Source organism: Ambystoma mexicanum, chromosome 6p (assembly GCF_040938575.1).
Source record: "Ambystoma mexicanum isolate Mex_15411 chromosome 6p, UKY_AmexF1_1, whole genome shotgun sequence".
Classification (NCBI taxonomy): Eukaryota; Metazoa; Chordata; class Amphibia; order Caudata; family Ambystomatidae; genus Ambystoma; species Ambystoma mexicanum.
Window position 1 is genome coordinate 1,132,532,035 of NC_090935.1, and position 18,339 is coordinate 1,132,550,373.

The following is an 18,339-nucleotide window of genomic DNA, read 5'->3' on the forward strand; positions in this document are numbered from 1 at the left end:
TCAGAGGATATTAAATCAAATGTGCTCAGAACTTGTGATTCACTCTTTCGTTCCCTGTTGCAATAATTTCACACTCTTGCCCATGCATCAAGCTTCACAAATTATGATTAACTGCTTATGGCACCCACATATATAATGGACTGTTCACCTACTGAAATGATTGATTCACTTTAGAGACATCTTCTATAGATATTGTTTATTTTGGTCACTGGATCGAAGTGGGAAAGAGGCTATTTTTCTTTCATCATCCATGTTAATCAGTATTTATACTGTGCCCATCACCCCTGTAGTGGTTAATGACAGCTAACTTTGTCAGAAAACATGGTATTCCTGCCAGTGACACCAGACCTCAGTGTATGGAATGGAGCGAGTAGAAATGCTGTGAAGGTTCAACAGTTGGCCACAGCTCAGTGGGTGCAGCCCATCAGGTTAACATTTTTTTGGGGTACGCGGCTCCAATGATTTTACTTTGCTGGTAGGTGCGTATCAGTTTTTCCGAGTGATTAAAATCTCTGAGCCCCTATGTCATGCAAATTAGGACATGAAACAGCAAAGAAATTTGCCACGATATAAGGTTTCAAATGCTCAGGAAAATGTGGGGTTTTTAGCAATGTGCACTAACACAGATTAGGAAGCTGTGTGAGAAAACTGACCAAGGCAAGTGAACTCTATTAAAAAAACACAGACTCTTAAGTGTTCAAAATTATTGACATTTTATTAGCCTCAGGCTTATGACTTGCAACCAAAGACATTGTGCAAAGAAAGCAAAGAGTAAGTACACTTTAGGGAAAAGGTGATTATCCACATTGGTAACAAATAAGAACAGTTTGAAAAAAGGAGCTATCCATTGTACTCTTGAGATTGCACCTTTTGATAGCTTTTTCAACCCAACGTTTTCTTTCCCCTTTAATAAACAGCAAAAGTAAAAATAATATTTATAAGCAGTTTACGATTAACAAAAATTTGATTTCGCTCAAAGCAAGACCTTCTTTAATGGATCTTGAACATACTTGTGTGCAGAGAATCCGGTGCAATTGGGAGCAAAAAGGGAAATAGGACAGAGAAGGGCATGAGGGGTGGAAAGAGGGGTGGCAAAAGGCAGAAGACTGTACATTAATCAGCTATTAAACAAAGTTGCATGTGTACCACAGCATAAAAACCAATACTGAACAGCAACAACAAAAACTCTCAAAAAATTGCCTGATGAAAAATAAAATAACTAGTGGCATTAAAATGGCTTTTCCTGGCTAACCTAGCTACAAAAGATTGATTTTGAACATTATGATGCAGTTTGTTGCATCATAAAATATAATATAAACCAGGAACAACACCACCACCGTTTTCAGGCTAATCTTGGCTCATAGAAATATACTACTAATCCACATTTTTCCATCAAAACTGTTTTTTCTATTTCTTTTTGGCGGCCTACATATTCATTGAATGTTACAAATGTTTTTATTTTTCCTGCACCATAATATCACATGTCTCTGTGGTGCTATTCTACAAAGCTAGCTATGGATGGTAAACAATGAAAATACAGAACCATTTTTTATGACTGACAAAAATAAATTCAATGGATTTGAACGAGACATGGAACAGAATCTGCCAACAAGAAAAAAAATCTACGATCCTCATTCGTCATCACTTCCACTTATGTCAGACTGGTCCTGGAGGGGGAAAACAAAAATGCATTATTTTTTCGATTCATTGCTGTGCTTTTCCAAGAAATATATTGAACCGTTAAAATAATAAAATCTCAGAGAAAACAGATAAAAGAATTGTCAAAAGTAGTAACAGCAGGATAGTATATGTAGACTAATTATCAACATAAGATTAAAAAAACAGGTCCTGAAATGCAGTCTTAGGTTTTTTTACAAAGATGTGCACTCCCTAAAGACAACATGAAATCCCAGAGCTATGTCTGATGTGTTAGGAGGCTGATCTGGCATAAGAAGAACCGACACAATTCAGCACACCTTTAAGAATGAAGCTCCATCTTGCTAACAAAAAAGCTCATATATTTAGAAAAACATCAAATACTCCCAAAAAGAAGACACTTTCTGGGATTCTTCAGCAGGTTTCATTTACGAGACATAATATCTCGTCACAGAATTGGCCATCTAGCATCTTGATCCAGCACATTGGTCCATATACCTGTTTTAGCCACACCACCCTTTGCAGAGATTAAGTACATGCTATAAAATATAACATTAACTGATAACTTAATTGTGGTCACATACCCAACTCAATTGCTCCTTAGTTAATAAAGTATTTTCAAAAATGACATGACTGCGGATGTAAATGTTGTGACCATCCTCCAGATGGCGTCACTTCATCCCAAAGGGGAGAACCTTTCCATGAAGCTAGGGACGTACGGCCAGTAACCAACAGTCCACTTGGTGGGGTTAACATGTGGTAGGGCCTGATAGGGGAGAAGGATGTGAGGCCGGCACGCTGCCCCTTTAACTCCTGACCCCACAGGGCAATAACACCCAAGCCTTCTCTACTTAGAATACAGTCTGAAACCATGTGTTACAGTAAACCGTCAGACAATCTCGCTGTAATGAGTACAGAGACGAAGAAGAACCCAAGCACGTTATCATAAAGTAGGAAGACCAGCTGTTGCCAATCTTATGGACGTTATGCTGGGGCAGTTCTGAATCTGGAAGGGGAACTGGGCGAGCCAGGATGCCGACGAGAAGCCTGCGAGGTTGAAACTGGGCTTTGGGACACCGCAGCCAAGCAGCTCTCCAGTGTAGCAGAGACGAGCAGCGGGGTCGCCCGGACTGCGTCTTGCAAGTAGGTGGGGGGCCGGTGTGTTTGAAGTATAGAAATTGAGCAGTGGCAGCGTGTCCTGTCATGGGTGGACTGTACAGTCCGAGAACTGTGCCAAGACTGCCTACTCTAGCCTACCGCAGAGCTGCATAGGCAAATGTATGGGAAGTATGAGAAACTGTAGTGGTGATGTGACCTGCGACAGGTGGACCGTCTGGTCCGGAACTTGCACCAAAATAGTCAGCAGTGCCTGGCCGCCAAGACAAGCAGGCCTACAAAGAAAAGCAGAAGTAGAAGAAGGCGGCTGAAGAACAAACCTCTGGTCCCTGGCGAAAACCAGTCAAGCATTCCCAGAGAGAAGGTAACAGGAATAAGATTAAGTGCGGGAGGGGGCCAGGAAAGTTTGAGACACTGAATCGAGAAGTAGAAGAGGAAGTAGTGAAGCATGTTGTGAGCCAATTCCCTGGCCAGTTCCACAAAAGTGTGGTACTGGAGAGTCAAGGAGGACTCAGGAAGCCCCTGCATCATAGCGGTGGGGGCAAGTTAAAGAAAATAGAGAACATAGAGAGTAGAAGAAGCCCTTGGAGGGAACTACAAGATTTGTTAAAGAAATGGAAGATAAGAAAGTGGCTTGCGAAGAACTGGGGAGCACGCTAGGCAAAGAGAGCCATTCTCCCAGCACCAACTGGAAACCGTGGAACTTGGTTTCTTTTTGAAAGTGGGAACTTTTCCTTTGTTTGTGAACCTTGGAACATTTCCTGAGCTTGAGAATGCTGCACCTTCAGAGACTCATACCCAGGAGAAGGGAGTCATTCTCCATGGTTTTTGCAAGAACGCTTTTTCTTAGATGAGCATTTGTGTTTAGGTGGTAGGGATAAAATAACTAACAGATTACTTGCCCCTGCTAATGTTCTTTCTAATAGATGTTCCTCTCACAAATTCCTGATCTTTGATATTCTCTGATATACTTTTTGCTGCTCTGGACATTTTTCTCAGCAGAGTGCGCAGTGTGTCATTGACTATGTATGTACCTCAGCGGCTTCCATCACTCTCTCGACCATGAAGTTGACACTGGTATAAGTAGCATGCACCACGCCAGTTGCCTTAGTACTGTCCCCCCCCTCTCTATGTACAACCGCCTTGAAGGTGATCAGAAATCCAGACGTTGAAAGAGAGGAAGTTTGAAAAAATGTATAATTCGCACAATAATAGAGGGGCAGGTTGGGAGGGCGATGAGGAATATACATGGGAGGAGCATCCATCAGAAAGAACATTACCTGGGGTAAGTAATTTGTTCTTCTAATTGATTATCGTTCTCCCACGTATTCCTAATATTTGAAAGACTCCCATTCCCATAGCAGTATGTAAAATGAAGGTGGGAAAGGATAATTTAATTTTGATTTATTCTGTGTAGAACTGCTTTTCCAAACTGCGCCTCCTGACCCAATACCGGATCCATGCTTGGTAAAGGAATGACGTGAAGACCATGTTGCAGCACTACAGATGTCCTGCATTGGTGCTCCCCTTTGAAGAGTCGAAGAAGCAGCCACTCCTCTAGTGGAATGTGCTCTCAACCCAGTAGTGACCTCTTTGCCCACTAAATTGTAGCATTCAGTGACACAAAATAATCCAACGGGATAACATCAGTTTGGAAACAGCTTGTCCCAGCCTGTGACCAGTATACCCAACAAAGAGCTGGCCATCCGGTCTGATTTTAGCAAACCTGTTGATGTAGAAGCTCAACGCCCTTTCGGGATCCAAGCAATGTAGTCTCTCTTCCTCCTTACAAGGATGAGGAGGTGCATAAAAAGTAGGAAGAAAAATGTTCTGTGCCAGGTGAATTTCAGAAACCAATCTTGGGCCGAAGAGCAGGGCGAACCCTCAAAAGGAGAATTTACCTTACTGTAATGTTCTTTCGAATGGATTGTGTCCTCCCACGTATTCCTCACCTTAGATACATCCTTACCTTTATGTTTCGCTTCGGAATTTTTTTTCTTTCTCCAGCAGAGGACGCTCCACTCGAAGTTGCGGTGTCGAGGTCGCCGCGTCAATGTCCCTCGGCGTCATCCGTCGAGTATCGACGTCATCCCTCATATAAGAGCCTTGAGCGCACCCATTGGCCTCAGTTCCGTTTTTCTGTTAGCTTTGCTTCGGATCGAGTAAAACGGCGCTTCAGTATTTCGTGACAAAAAGCGATGTCGTCGTCTTCGAACCCTTCCACGCTGAAGACAGGCTTTAAAAAATGACTAAGATGTGGAAAGAAAATGTCTTTGACGGATCCACATAAGAACGGTCTATGGTGCCTCGGCCCCGACCACCGAACTGAAGACTGTGGTTCGTGCCAGTCGATGACCCACAAAGCCCTTAAAGAGCGTAGAGGTAAACTGGCGATGGGGGAAGGTTTATCGAAGCCTTCTTTAAAAAAGAAGGACTCGGACGAGTCTTCGAAATCTCATCGTAAAAGACATTCGAGAAGTAGATCCAGGAAATCTTCTTCGTCTTCTAAGAAGGCGAAGAAAAGACGGCATTGTTCTCCTTCATCCTCTTCGACATCTTCGGAAGAGGATATAACATGCCCATCCAAACATGACTCTCCTAGAAAATGGGAAGCCTTTCGAGTATCCATGTTAAACATTTTTGGAGAACACGGCCTAGACCCCCTCAAAAATAGCTAAAGAAGACCATGCTCCTGCTCACAAAAAAGGTGACAGAGGAAGGTCCAAAACAAGAAAGGCTCATAAAAAGACGTCGAGAACGTCATCAAGAGATTCTCCTCGATCACCTCGTAAGACAGATCCTTCGGTGCATAAATCGAAGGCAGAGGGAAACAAAATGGCATTGAAAGATCATACGCCATCGAAGTTGACATTGACGCCGTCGAAGACTTCGAAGGTCCGCGAGTCGACAACTCACTCGAAGGAAGCTACGTCGAGCTCGCGCTCGAAGACCACGACGGTTCCTTCGACGGTTTCCACGGCTTCCTCGGCGATTACGTCGAGATCGTCGAAAGTTCCTTCGACGTTATCGAAGGAAGAGATTAAGACTTTGGCGCCATCGACGCTTTCGTCGACGCCTAAACCTCTATTGAAGGAAAGACCTGTAATGCCTGAAAAAGTTTTTCAACCTGAGAGTCGACATGAGTTTTTCAGGACCATGTCATCCATATATGAGGGAGATTCATCAGAACAATAGGAAGTAGCCTCTGCTGGTGTTAGATATGGTACAAGATCTGTCCCAGAGCAATGAATTGATCCTCAATCAAGAATTAAAGATTTGCAAGATGTGCAATCCAGACTTCTTAATATGCCCTTTGATAGCTCGAGGTTGTTCGGTAGCAAGGCAGATGAAAGTTTGGAGAAGCTACAGACCTCCAAAGCGGCAGCAAAATCTCTAAGTGCCGCTATAAGACAACCTCAGCAACGCCCCTACACAGGCTCATCTTCCTGGAGGGGTCGTCCTTTTTGCTATTATTCCTCAATTGGAAAAGAAAGAGGGCAGGTCAATCAAAGAGGTCAAAGAAAATGTCCTCGGGGAAGAGGAAAAGGTGCTAGATCAGCCCCAGCAAAGGCATCTGTACCATGAGCCGCGGCTGCAGCTGCCACAAAACCACTCAGGTTTTGACCCACAAGACCCCGGTGGGAGGCAGTATCTCACAGCATCTGAAAGAATGGCGGGCATTACTTCAAATGCCTGGGCACTGGAAACAGTATCCCAAGGTTATTGCCTTCCTTTTCTAAAGAAACCTCAGATTCATCCTCCGGAATACAGCTCTGCCAAGCATCCGGATCCGCTCCTGTTGCAGGAAGTTTTAACCCTGCTACAGAAAGATGCAATAGAACATGTACCTGTAGCGGAGAGGAACAAGGGTTGGTATTCCCCATACTTCCTTATTCCAAAGAAAGACGGAGGACTGAGACCCATCTTGGACTTGAGAAACTTGAACAAGTTCCTAAGGAAGGACAAATTCAAGATGGTCACACTTTCTCAGATCTTTCAGGCTCTCCAACTACAGGACTGGTTGGTATCAATGGACCTTCAGGATGCTTACTTTCATGTGCCAATCCATCTGAAGCACAGAAAGTACCTGAGGTTCGTGATTGGCAATTCTCACCATCAGTTTCGAGTTCTGCCATTCGGGTTGACCTCCGCCCCAAGAGTTTTCTCCAAGTTGATGGCGGTGGTGACAGCGAGTCTCAGAAGAGGGGGGATTCATGTCTACCCCTATCTGGACGATTGGATGATCAGAGCACGTTCTCTAGAACAAGCCCTGGATCACCTGTCCAAGACTTGTCACTTCCTTCACAAACTAGGTTTTTCTCTGAATTTAAAAAAATCAAACATGATACCATCACAGAAGATCCAATTTATAGGAGCAGTCCTGGATACCTGTTCGGGCAAAGCCTTGCCTCCCGAAGAGAGAACTCACCACATTCTGCAAATGGTGACAAAGTTTCAGAATGCCCAGCATCTTCCGGCCTTCGATTTTCTCAGGTTGTTCGGTCTGATGGCATGCTGCATTTTCCAAGCCAGATTGAGAATGAGATCTCTTCAATGGGCTCTCAGAACTCAATGGTCCCAGTTCTCAGGGGAAATGTCAGATCTACTGCAGGTCCCAGCCCAAGTAGCACAGGATCTACAATGGTGGGCTTGCAGACATCATATCCTCAGAGGAGAATCTTTTTGGCAACCATGGCCGGAGATAACAGTAGTGACGGACGCCTCACTCACGGGGTGGGGAGCCCACATCAACGACCTGACAATCAGCGGACGTTGGTCTCCATCTGAGTCCAAACTACATATCAATCTCCTGGAGTTGAGAGCAATCAGACTAGTGCTGAAGGCCTTTCTGCCCTCTGTACGGGGAAAGAATGTTCTGATAATGACAGACAATACAGTGGCCATATACTACCTCAACAAGAGAGGAGGAGTAGGGTCACTACCGTTGTGCAGAGAGGCGATGCAACTCTGGTTCTGTGCAATACGAGAAGGGATCTCTCTATCAGCAATTCATCTAGCCGGAGAGCGAAACACAACAGCGGACGCTCTGAGCAGGCAGTCCACAGTCTCTCACAAGTGGGAGATAGCTCAGGAAGTCATTCAAGAGATTTTCGCCCTTTGGGGAACCCCTCAAGTAGATCTGTTCGTGACCGGGCTCAACCGGAAGTGCGAATTGTACTGCTAAAGGGAATTTCCCCCGAGAGGAGCTCTGGGGGATGCGTTCGTGGTGGAATGGGAGTTCCAACTACTGTACGCGTCTCCTCCAATCCCTGTGATCCCTCAAGTAATCAGGAGGTTGAGAAAGTTCGGGAAAACCATGATCCTAATTGCTCCAGATTGGGCCAGGAGAACGTGGTACCCGGACCTTCTCGACATGTCCATCTGCCCTCCAATACGTCTTCCAAGAAGAGAGGATCTTCTCTCGCAACAGGAAGGTCATGTTCTCCATCCGGAGGTCAACACACTCAACCTTCACGCATGGCTTCTGAAAGGCTGAGATACAAGGATTGGGACCTTCCGGATGACGTGATGGAGATTTCGCTTTCGGCCAGAAGGCTAGCAACTAAGTCTCTGTATCGGTGTCATTGGAACAAGTTCAGTAGCTGGTGCAGAGAAAAAAATGTGGACTCTTTGCAGTGTAATATCCCCACAATTTTATCTTTTCTATTACATTTGGCCAATCTGGGGCTCCAGGTTGGGACAATAAAGGGATATTTAGCAGCGCTATCCATCTTTAAGCGCTCTTCCGAAGAAGAATCTTACTTTAAAATACCCTTGATAATTCAATTCCTAAAAGGTTTAAATAATGTCTTTCCCCCAGTACCTTCCCAGGTTCCGGTGTGGGATCTAAATCTAGTTTTAAAATTTCTCACATGTATTCCATTTGAGCCTTTACATTCTTGCCCACTAAGGCTCCTTACGTTAAAAACAATACTTCTTGTAGCATTGACATCAGCCCGCAAGGTAAGTGAGTTGCAGGCGCTTTCGAGCGGACCTCCTCACACCATCTTTTATAAGGACAAAGTAGTTCTTAGGGTTAAAACTTCTTTTCTGCCAAAAATTGTTTCAGATTTTCATCTGTCACAAATTATAACTTTGCCTACGTTTTATCCTCCCCTTCATACAAGCAAGGAAGAGGAAAGACTTCATAGACTAGATCCCAGGAGAGCTCTTAGTTTTTACATCTCTAGATTTGCAAAGATTCGCCAGTGTGATCAACTTTTCGTGGGATACACTGGACGTAAACTGGGCCTTCCGGTAACAAAACAAACTTTATCCAGATGGATAATCTTAGCCAACACAGAATGTTATAGATTGGCAGGAAAAGAACCACCTGATGGACTAAGAGCTCATTCGACCAGGGGCATGGCAACTTCTACAGCTTTAAAAAGGGGTATCCCTGTGCAAGATATTTGTACTTCAGCCACATGGTCATCTATGCACACCTTTATAAAACATTATGCATTGGACTCGACTTCTTCTCAAGGAGGTCTGTTTGCAAAATCTGTACTACATTCTGTACATGATTAAAAAAGGATACTGTAATCCGACCTCCGAGACAAAACTGCTTTGGGAGTCTATCTAAGATGAGGAATACTACGTGGGAGGACACAATCCATTCGAAGAACAAGTTACTTACCAACTGTAATGTTCTTTCGATTGGATGTTCCTCCCACGTATTCCTCATCGACCCTCCCATCCTAACCCCACAGTACAGTTTACGTGTATTACACTCTAAACTCTTTTAGGGCTTGGGTCAAAAGAGGCATACCTTAAACCAGGTAAGATCCATGGACTATATTATACGAAAAAACAGAACTGAGGCCAACGGGCGCGGTGGAGGCACTTATACGAGGGATGACGTCGATACTCGACGGATGCAGCCGCGGGACTTCGATGCCGCGACCTCGAGTGGAGCGCCCTCTGCTGGAGAAAGAGAAAAAAATAAAGGTAAGGATATATCTAAGATGAGGAATACGTGGGAGGAACATCCAATCGAAAGAACCTTACAGTTGGTAAGTAACTTGTTCTTCTATGGATTCTTCTCCCGCAGATTCCTCATCATGATAGATGTTCATCTCCAGCTTCGCTGTTCAGAAAACGTTTCGCCAGGTGGCGTAGTGGACCTCGACTCTGCCGCTGCTGGTCGATCCGTCTTGTCTGGCTCTCTACCGTCAGCTCCGGATGTGACTTCTGGCGTCGTATATATACACCATGTCACTACGCCCCACGAATCAGTTCCTGTTATTTTTTCCCCTCTGCAAAAGGAAAACCACAGGAGAAGGCTAAAAAGCCATTAAAACATCATCAAGGGTACACCCCAACAGGGTGACCCCACAACAAAGTGTGAAGAAAAAGAACTGTCACCCCAGAGCCATTACCAGATGCCTTCTCGTTTGGAGAGAAGCGACAACCCACAGAACTTTCTGCACGGGGATGGATGGGAGGGGTTGCTGAGGAATCTGCGGGAGAAGAATCCATAGAAGGAACATTACGGTAATGTAATTTCTCCTTCAATGGATTGCTTTTCTCCTGCAGATTCCTCATCATGATAGACTCCCCAAGCAGTTAGGATAACAGAGAAGGGCAGAAAGATTTACCAGTAGATTCTGTAGAACCGCCCTACCAAACCTAGCATCAGCTTCCCCGTGCAACGACCAAGGCATAGTGCTTGGTAAAGGTATGTAAGGATGACCGGCAAATATCCCTAAACAGGGACCCCTCTCTGGAGGGTAATAGAGGCTGAGACCCCTCTGGTCGAGTGGACCCTGATGTCTGCTTGAAGCTTCTCGCCTACTCGGCTATGCACAGGATAATCCACTGTGACAGGGCCTGTTTAGTAACAGCAAGGCCTTTTCCAGACAAGGAACGGGCCACAAACAACTGGTCCGATTTCCTAAATTCAGACGTATGAGCGACAGAAACTGAACGCCTTCTTCGGATCAAGGCGATGCAAGGTGGGTAAAAGACAGTTAAGTCAATGAACTGGGACAGATGATATTCTGAAACCACCTTAGGAAGGAATCCTGGCCTGACTTTAAGAGAGACTTTCTCATGAAAGATCTTCAGGAATGGAGGTTTGCAGCACAAGGCTTGCAGTTTGCTAACCCTCCTGGCAGACATGATTGCGACCAAAAAGGCAGTTTTAAGGGACAACAGCTGCAAAGAACATGAATGCATAGGCTCAAAGGGAGTCGCCATCCAAAAGGTCAAAACCAGATTAAGATCCCAATCTGGGAAAACAAAGGGGGTTGGCGGAAATATGTTGAGAAGGCCCTTCAGGAACTGGGCCATGACCATATCTCTTAAACACAGACCGGGCCGCCAAATACCCTTTCACTGTGGCAACCTGAAGGCCTGAAGAGGCCAGTGACGGAAGGAACTCCATCACAAAAGCCCTGATCAGACAATTGTCTAGGTAGGTGTAGAAGTAAATCCCTCCCCTCCTCAGACTTACTGTCACCACCGCCATCAACTTGGTGAAGGTCCTCGGGGGTAAAGGTGAGCCTCAATGGCAGAACCCAAAAATGAGAACTGCCAATGGCGAACCTCAGGTACTTTGCGCTTGGGATGTATAGGCACATGAAAGTAAGCGTCCTTAAGATCGAGTGCCACCATACAATCCTGGAGCTGAAGGGCCTGGAGGATCTGCGAAAGAGTGACCACCTTGAACTTGTTCAGGCATCTCAAGTCCAAGATGCATCGCTGTCCCCCTTCCTTTTTGGGAATTAGGAAGTAAGGGGACTACCCATCCTTGGTTCATCTCCTCTACAGGTACCCATTCTATTGCACCTTTCTCCAACAGCCTGATAATCTCCTGTAGGAGGAACAGATCTAGATCCTGAAAGGATTGAATCCCTGGCGGGTGATCCGGAGGCCTTTTATGAATGGAAGGCAGTAACCCTGGGCTACAGTTTGTAGTGCCCAAGCATCGGACGTAATGCTTCGCCATTCTTCCACATGCTGTGTTAATCTGCCCCGCGCTACTGTCCTGTGGACTAAGGCCTCAGAGAGGTTTTGGTGCTGCAGATGTCGTAGATGGCAAAGAGGTTGTGGCTGCGAGAGTGGGCTTCCCCCCACATCCTCATCCACCACAAGGAAATCTCCTCTGGCCCCTTTGCAAGCTTTGGCCTCTTGTCCTTCCAAAAGATTAATAGTAACGGAAAGAACAACCCCTCCAACCCTGGGAGGTCACCTGTGTCTGCTGCGGTTGCAGTATCGCTGTACCCAGCTTCTCCAAGCTCTCATCAGCCTTGAATACAAATAGCTGGGAGCCATCAAAGGGCATATCAAGAGTCTTGCTTCATCATCTGGAGCAAATCCATACCTATGCAACCAAGCAAATCTTCATGAGGCAGTGCTTGCTGCCATCGCCCGACTGACCCCATCTGCCGAGTCAAACCAGACTGTAATGACTGACACATCGCATCCTTGCCATCTCTGATGATGTTCAGGAAACCTTCCCTTTCTTTACCTTCTGGAAGGTGATCTACAGCCATCGCTACCACCTCCCAAAATGTAAACGTGTACTTTGTGTGATGAATCCCAGGATGTTGTCACTGAACCCCCACTCTCTTCACCCCCTACCCTCCTATCCTGTATATTTCTATAGTCTACAAGAAGTAGAAAGGACTGAGACGAGGAAGAATATAGATGAATATCATGAAGATCCGAGTCAAGAAACTGTGACGAGGTAGAGGCGCGGATCACTTGGATGAACCTGTTTGCGTGGTCTAGTCTTCAGTAACAGGCATTACTGGATACTGAGATAAAAACTAACGACGGCCTTACCAATGTGTCATATTCTCCGGAAAGGAACCGTGAGCGGGACCGGTGCTCGACGAGGAAAGCAGCAGAAACCGACCCTGGCGTGGAGACGCGGAACTGGCGGTCTCCACAGACATGCTCAGTGAACCGAGAGGCTGGCCGGGGAATGCGCCAGCAGCGTAGCCCTGTAGGACCATGCGGTCTGACTTGGGGAAAGATGATGAACAGCATCAGAAGCCGTGAGGCCGCTGCAGCAAGCTGAGAAGAGCCCCAGAGCACTGGCAAAGCAGAGAAAGACCCGGGGAAGCCTGCGACCGACCGGAGGGCTGCAGCTAAGAGCATTAAGGTGTTTGGGTGGCTGATCCTATGGCTGGGGTCTCCGGAGAATAGCAGAAACCCTGAAACCAACAGCATGTGGAAAGTGTGGGAAAGTGGATAACCCCTTTGGGACACTAAGAGAGACATTACCACAATACTATAACGAGGGGAATAGGTCACATCAAGTTTCAAGAGTGCTCAATCTTCTTTGTGACAATACTTGGAGGGAAGGCGACCCAGGCCTGTCAAATAACAAAGGAGAAGATAAAGAGAACTGTGAGCATAAGATATATGAATACTGAACTTGGCAGGAGAGTAAACCAAGCCTGCATGTGAGATCAACAGACTATAAAGAGAACGGTGAGAGTAAGACACATGAATATAGCACTTGGGAGGCGTGTAAACTGAGTCTGAGTTTGGGAGGCACGAGGGAAAATTGAATCAGGTCTAGCAACAAGGGTCAGGGACCCACCAGAGTTTGGAGAAGCATTGCAACTCCTCTTCTTCTTTGTCGCAGTGCCTGGTAGAAGAAAACCAGGATTGCCAACCAGGGTCAAGGACCCACCGCAGCTTGGAGGAGCATCCAAGCCACTCATCTTTGTTGCAATGGCTGTTCGAAGAAAACCAGGACTGCACACCGGGGTCAGGGCCCCATTACAGCTTAGAAGAGCATCTAAGCCAAGAAACCAGAGAAAGGCCGGTTGGGGACAGGAAAGGGTCCGTCAGCAGTTGAGGAACTATAGGAGAAGCCTGAAGGGCTGGGGAAGGGAGACATTTCCCCCAACACTTGAGATTGAACATTTAGAAAACAGCAAACCAGGAAGTGTCCTTTTGTCCAGGGTAAGGAAGCCATTCCTCTGGACTAGAAATAATTCCTTTTTGATTTAGTTTAATATAGAGTGTGAGGGACAGAGCTAGGATTCTGACATCGGACTATGGACTTTTGCTTTTGGACATCCTGACAGTGACACTAGAAGTTTTGGTTGAGGCAGGGAATCCCCTCTTAGTACTAGGGATAGATAGGCCTTTTGAATGGGCCTGTTATGCACCAACTGCACATTATGTGAAGTGTGACCCCCCCCTGCTTAACTCAAATTGTTAAGTCTTTTAGTTCATTACACTTCATGAAACTGTTACCAGCTGCCCCCGCCCCTGAAGTATTCTCAGGAGCATAGGGCGAGATGTTTTATTCGCGGCGGAATTGACCGTAGTCAATTTCACTACAAATTGCCAATGTTGTACCAATGTTGAGGTAGCAGGCGACACACCTGCAACACCCGAAGCCCAAAAATACTGAACATGGGGTGCAGGGGACACCCCTGCAGACCCCTCTCCACATGTTCAGTATTTTTTTTTTTAAATCGATCAAATGGTACTGGTTGTAATCAGTCAAATGTACCATTCGATCGATTATTTTTGGTCAAACTGGGTAATTCGTCATGAACAATCTTTGAACTGATAAACAAAACAGCAGAATCAGTTTTATGCGAGTTGAAACAATTGGCCCTTTCGATATCTTTTGTAGAGATGGCTCTCAAATTTTGAAATTTCTGCCAAGAGTGCCAGGATACAAGACTTGTTTAATACGAAGATATTATTTTCAGGAAGGAGACTCTCCACCAACAACATATAAGATGAGATTTTTACTGGAATATTGTCTATCAAGGACACCTTAGATCCCTTTAAATTAGATGCCAAGAGAGCCTTTGGGGGATCTATCTAGAGCCGAAGATTGAAATCCCGAACTTGTAGAGCATTTAAGAACACTGAAGAATGCAGGATTCTTGGAGGAGGGGCCAGCTAACACTGGCTCACCCAAGAGGCTTTTCCCAACACAATTGGATGAATTGAGGCTTCCATAGACAAGCACGTTTGGAGCACTAACCACCTCGGAGTAAAGTTTACGGAGGAAAAAAAAACTGGTACAGGGTCTGTTTGGATAGACAAAGTGACCAGCACTTTGCTGGAAATATTAACTTGTGGTGATTGAGAAGCTATTACCACCATGGTCCCAGCCGCATCCTCCATTACCTTATCTCCGTCTTCACGGCTTGAGCCTATGACACTAATACCAAGTGGGACCCGCTTTACCAAGTCCCCACAGTCTTGTGCGTTTAGGGATCTTAAAAACGTCCTGGAGGATCTGTGATTTGTGTTTTTAACTTTCTTGTTCTTTGTCTTTTTTTCCTATACAGCAGGTCTCTTAATGGCTTTCTTGATGTTACTTAGGTTGGCCCTCGCAACCAGTTGGCCACGTGCTTGATCCAAGGGGGCTGGGTTTGACACCTCTAACACATCACAAATGGATTGGTCCACCCAACTTCCAGAGACTTGAAGGACTAGTAACCTGATGGAGGGGTCGGGATTGTAAGAATAAAGACAACCAAATTGTTATCACAATCAGGGATCAATACTGACTGGGGTTTTGGGCTGCATTTTTGCATTGATTGAAAGAATTCTTTCAGCTTTAAATGCATCCCCGCGTTATCCACTTTAAATCAAATGGATTCTAGCATAACGGAATGCATTTTGGTTTGTGATCTAATATTTGCATAAAGAGCAAGTAAAGCGCACAAGATCTGATGGGCTTCTGATTATCAGAAACAAGGGGGTCAATCTGCCTCAGCATGGTAGAAAGTCTCCTCAGAGGAACTGGACCAGGTGTAGGAACATAGATGTAGCTGAGGAATCAGAATCTGGACTTCTGTGAATCAGTGAAAATCGAGAGGATGTCTAGGTAGAAGTCATACCGCTCGGCCGGCACCTCAATGTCTGGAATACTTCATAATTCACTGTCAGTTACTGGAAGTTTTTGAGTTGAGTCGTGTACTGCTGGGCCCATGGAAAGATCAGACGTACCTGCTCCGGATGCCAAACAATTAGCTTTGTGCACCATGTTAAAATAGGATAAGATTGTTACTTCCTTTTTTGTTCTTATTCAAAACAGGCACCGAAGGACCCTCTTTGGACGACATAGACGCCCCAACGCACTCTCCACCCGCTCCCCCGATGAGCCGCCGATACATTTGAAGGCATTTTGCCCATGTTGGCACAACTTCTTAGCTCGTAAAGAGGTAGCAAATTAATGTTCACAACTCACCTACGCAGACAACAGCAGTGGCGGCAGCTCAAGGACATGCCACCCTCTGTACCAACAGCATTGCTAACAGCACTCAAAAAAGCACTCTGTGAGCGCTCCGCGCTGGGTGGACTTTTTTGCTGCAAGGTTGTAGCAGAAAAAGGTCTGTCCTGCAGAGTGAATCAAAGGATGACAGTTGCAGCAGCACACAACAAATGTTCCCAGCAGTTCCAACAGCACTCAAAGCGCTCTGTGCTGGGGTGGCGTTTTTGACTGCAAGGGTGTAGCAGAAAGGAAGGTCTGACCTGCAGCATGATCCAAAGGATGACAGTTACAGCGGCGAACAACAAAGGTCCCCAGTAGTGCTAATAGCACTCAGGAAGCACTCAGAAGCAATCTGGTACAGAATCTTTTCCAACAGCGACTTGCTGCCCTTCTGTACCAGAAGAGGCATTATAAGCATTCATAACAGCCAATGCCCTGTTCCTCAGTTCCACCTTTTCCCCCTAGTCAACCAGCAAAAGGGCAGGAAGCACTGTGAGGAATATGAGGGCATTTTCACTCCTTTCCCAAAACCAGCCTCCACCCAGGTGTCCACAGAAAGGCTGAAGCTGCCGCATCCTGACCCTGGGGGTGGGTTTGGGAGGGTGGACTACCTGGGGAGGTGACCTGGGGAAGAGGAGACGGGGTGCCCGAAGATGAGATTGTCAGGAAGGTCTGTAATCTCTTCTTCCTCCTGAGATGCTCCAGACTCCCTTTCCTCCCCTTCCTCCTCACCTTGAAGTCTCCGGTGTTGAGTCAGCTTTGGGTTGTCCTTTGTTTGAGTCTTCACCCCTTTTTTTTGAAGATAAGGACGACCAAGGTAGGACGCCACAGTGACACCCTTTGGGTGATTGTGGCAACCCTCCTCGGTCGCTGGTCAATGGGGAAAAAGCCAGTGGCACAAAAAACCCCGGAAGATTTGAATCTTCAAACGCAGAGAGGTGGTAGTAAACACACTCCGGAGGCAGCAGCAGAGGGAGAGGAATCTGGTGAACACGGTCCAGAAATAGAAGAAGTTCCAATGAGAATCGGGTATGAGACCGGATAAAGGGAAAAGTTCCTGTATAGATAGACAGTAGAGGGCGTGGCGAGGCAATCCACAAGACAGGCTGAGGTCGGTACACCGGGATATCAACAGGAAGTAGTTCCGATACAGGATAAACAGATGAGGGCTGGGCGAGGCAATCCACAAGACAGGCAATGGTCGGTACACGGAGATGTAAGCAGAATAGGAACAGAGGAGGGCAAGAAGAGGACCAAGAGAGGTAAGCACAATATAGGAAGGAAGCAAGAATCAACAGAATAAGTAAAGAGAGAAAAGCCACGAGACGGGAGGGAGGAAGGATAAGAGAAAGGATAAGAGACGGGAACGGAACAGACAAGGGAGGAGGAGTCAAGAAGGCGATGAGAAATACTGGCTAAAGGTACGGAGAGCAAGGAAAGGGAAAAGAAAAAGGAAAGGATGGACAACGGAGGGAAAAAAGGGAAACTCCACGAAAAAACAGCAGCGCTGGAAACAGGACGAAAACACTGTACGTTGCAACGCACCTGACCCCGGAAGTGAAAGGATTAAATACCGGTGTCAGGAACGTCGCAACGACAGCTAGACCTGCACAGCGCGCTTCCCAAAAAACGTGATGGAACCCGCTATGGCGGGTGCAGCTTCCACTTCTTCCAAAGCCGCCAGGTTCCCTGAGGTGTGACAGAGATACAGTATTCCCCTTTTCCCTTCCATGATGTTCCTTCCGTTCCACAAGTCTTCAAGGGCCATTGTAAGTTCCTTCCTTTTTTTTCCCCATTAACAACCAAAGGCGCGCACACACACACCACTTTGGTACTGGGAAGAAGATGACAAAACACCACTTTGGTACTGAGACGAGAAAGAAGGATACCGAGTACCAGGATCATGATAATCAGCTAATGAGTGGAGATTCCCTTCACCTAGGAAAGACTGGGCAGTATAAATATCCCTCTCCGGTGCGTACTAATGAGAAGGAGAAGGGGAACGAGCAGGAGAAGCTGGAGAAGCAGTTCGAAGGACTGGAGATGCCGGGACCATCACGGGTCCGGAGAGGGTCTGTACCTCTCGTTGTCCACCTTGCAGATTTTGCATAGTGGAAGGCCAAGCAGGTGAAAGAAGCCGAGTTGTCCCTGTTGGCCGGATTGCACTAGGGACGTTGAGGATCCGAAGCGGCTCATATCCAGAGCGGCGGAAGCAACAGCAATTCGAGAGAGCTGCATGTATCGAGATCCTACGCACAGCCACTGAAAAACACAGAGAACTAACTTACCCAGTGAGTTTGTGGCAAGCGAGGGACTTCTGGGGGCTCCAATGTTGTCTGCGTGTACCGCGCAGATCA

At 46.2% G+C, this 18,339-nt stretch overlaps 1 protein-coding gene across 1 annotated transcript in view; it reads right to left on the bottom strand.

Moving 5' to 3' along the window:
- Positions 1-694: 694 nt before the first annotated feature.
- SMARCA2 (SWI/SNF related BAF chromatin remodeling complex subunit ATPase 2) overlaps positions 695-18,339 on the bottom strand; it is a 3,136,185-nt gene continuing 3,118,540 nt past the window's right edge. The window contains exon 36 of the mRNA XM_069625745.1: positions 695-1,667. Coding sequence (XP_069481846.1) covers positions 1,632-1,667 — 36 coding nt within the window. The 3' untranslated portion in view covers positions 695-1,631. The remainder of the gene's footprint in view (positions 1,668-18,339) is intronic.